This window comes from Gavialis gangeticus, unplaced genomic scaffold (assembly GCF_001723915.1).
Source record: "Gavialis gangeticus isolate Ggan-Ray unplaced genomic scaffold, GavGan_comp1, whole genome shotgun sequence".
Taxonomy (NCBI): domain Eukaryota; kingdom Metazoa; phylum Chordata; order Crocodylia; family Gavialidae; genus Gavialis; species Gavialis gangeticus.
The window spans coordinates 110596530-110599178 of NW_017728992.1; the positions used below are offsets into that span (position 1 = coordinate 110596530).

The 2649-nt window shown below is 41.6% G+C and overlaps 1 protein-coding gene across 8 annotated transcripts in view; it reads left to right on the plus strand.

Annotated features, from left to right (window-relative positions):
• Positions 1-2649, plus strand: part of DTNA (dystrobrevin alpha) — a 416444-nt gene that overhangs the window by 392623 nt on the left and 21172 nt on the right. For all 8 annotated transcript variants that reach the window (XM_019526848.1, XM_019526842.1, XM_019526857.1 and 5 more), the window contains one exon: positions 610-742. In XM_019526848.1, the coding sequence (XP_019382393.1) occupies positions 610-742 (133 nt within the window). The remainder of the gene's footprint in view (positions 1-609; positions 743-2649) is intronic.

Genomic DNA, 2649 nt, shown 5'->3' on the forward strand with positions numbered 1-2649 from the left:
GGCTAAGAGAAAGCCACGGGCGCGAGTAGCGCAGACGCAGGCCCCAGTGAGGGGCAAGAGGGGCAAGAGCGTGGGAAGCGCGTGGCCTAGGCCCCTGGGGGGGCCAGCCGGTAAGAGTGAAGCCTGGGGAGGGCTAGCGGAAGATTGGAGACACAAGAACGTCAGGAACAACTGCGAGGCTTGGGCCGTGCTAAAGGGGAGGTAGGAGGCACGCATAGCCCATAAGGCTGGGGGGCACCAAGTCACCCTAAGATCATAGGAAATAAAAGGCAGCCTCCCATATAAGACTATATGAGATCAAAGATGTGGCGGGCGAAAATAAGAGGGTGCTGTATCTCCTAATTGGCACGGCAGGGGGACCTAGCGGGATCGCGGCTGTTCATAGGCCCCACTCCGTGACAGTGGGCAATGTCCTTTTGTTTGTTTCATGGATGCTGAATCACTGAAGAGGCGGGATTTGTGGGAAGGCTGCAAGGACAAAACAATTTGAAGACCTGGTGTACAGACTAAGGACATAACACCCACTTACTTCTCAGCTTTTACTAAAGGATTTTCAGAGGTTCTGGTATCACGATGTCATCATCTTAGGAGGCTATTTATTGCCTTTAGGGTCGCAGAAGATGGAGATTCCTATGTTAGAGCAGATGATGAGAACTACGAAAATGACTCTGTTCGTCAGCTGGAGAATGAGCTCAAGATGGAAGAATATCTGAAACAAAAACTGCAGGATGAAGCCTACCAGGTAAGAGAAGGAAATGCTTCTCCATACTGCTACAGTATGCCTCCTACTGTTTACTGTAGGTTAAAAATAAGAAAGTCTTGTATTAACCCAGTATCTGTAATCACTGGTCTTTTCCTCTGCTTGGCTCTGTGATGCAGTTTCTTTTCAGGAGCTGTGAAACTGTGACATTTAGATTCCAAGATGGTGGGGTTCTCCAGACCCTCGCACATACTCTTTGTAAATACATAGCAAGAGCTTATCAATCAACATGCTTAAGGCTGACTTATTAACACTCACAAGGCCATTAGCTGGTCCACTGTAGTTGCTGATGACCATATTGTCTATTCCTACCAACCTGTTCCAACAGTTCTTTAAACAGATAGTCAACATTACATGTAATGCTGAGGCTTCTTCTTCAATAATATAAAGCACTTATGATGGTCTCTCTGTGTTATGGGGCTGAAGTCTCTTGTGCCAATTCTTTTAAATGGAATGTATTTGTCAGAATCTAGGTTGAAAAGCAAGATACATGAATGGCTCACATAATATCTCAAAAGTCTAAATGCTCAGCAAGAGAAATAGAGTAATAAGGACCTGATGTTGAGGATTCAACACATCTACATGCTCTGAATGTTAGCAAAGAGCACTTGAAGCTTCAGGAACCTAAGAAGACCAACTGATGGAAAAACTCAAAGCACCCTATATAATTAATGTTCTGCATTTTTGCATGGAACAACAGATCGTCCCCTATATGACATAAATTTTCCTCTGGTTATCTGGATACAAATATATTAAAATAAGTGTTTCAAAAGTCTATAGACTTGCATCAAGGGTGCCCTCAGCTCTGAGTTTGACGTAGCCACCATCATTTTAACATAACTGTATCATACAAGACTATGGTAGCTTCTAGAAAGTTATGGTCGCTTTTACAAAAGATGGCTTCTAGAAAGCCATATCATTGTGATGATCTCTGAGGCTTCAATGACATTTCATCAGCAGCAGCATTGCTATGCAATATCCCTGTAAAGCAGCAATGGGCAGGATCTCAACACTGTGTCACTGTTCTTATCCAGGATCAATAGCAAATGCTGTTAAGCTTACGCTAAGTAAATGAGATGCAACTGCTAAAACAGAACAGGGAAAGCAATGATTTTATTACTTAGCAGGAAAACCTTAATGGTAACATCTGTCAAGCATTATCATCACAGACTCAGTTGCAGGATTGGAACCAGTATAGCAGTACTTGAGCAACCCTTACATGAGTAGACCCAGTAATTACAGTAGGATTACACATAACTATACCCATTGCATGATATTAAGTGTGCTTGTATGTTGCAAATCTAGGGCCATTAGGGTGCAATGTATACATTTCAACAATTTGTTTCAGTATTGTTCTAGGTTCAACCAAAACAGATTTTTTTCTGTTTTCTTTTCCCAATACCGCTAGAAAGACATTGGTAAAATCCGTTTGCCACTGAATTCAACAGAAAATTTCCAGTGACTTCAATACACCTAAGTTTTCATCCAAGGGGTACTCTTCCCAACATCATATTGTAGGCACTTTAGCTTGTTTCCACTGAGCACAAAATGAAAGAGAAAAGATTTAAAACAGTTAAATTGAGTGAAAAGACAGCTTTAAACTTTTCTTAATAGGATATTCTGCTGGACTTTTGCAAAGAAGCTATGAGCTATATAGGTCTATAGGATAAATATTTGACAATAAGAAATTGTAAGTTAATACTTTCCATTGGTGACTATGGTCACTATTATATTAACTGTTGATTGTGCAAGTAGTCATCAGGGCTAGAGACAGACATTCAAAAAGCCTGAGCCTGAATTGATTCAATCTTTGCAGGTTAGTCTAACCTGGCTAGGTTGAACTGGTTTGTAACTGTACAGACATCCCCTCTGGACTGAAGACATTCAGG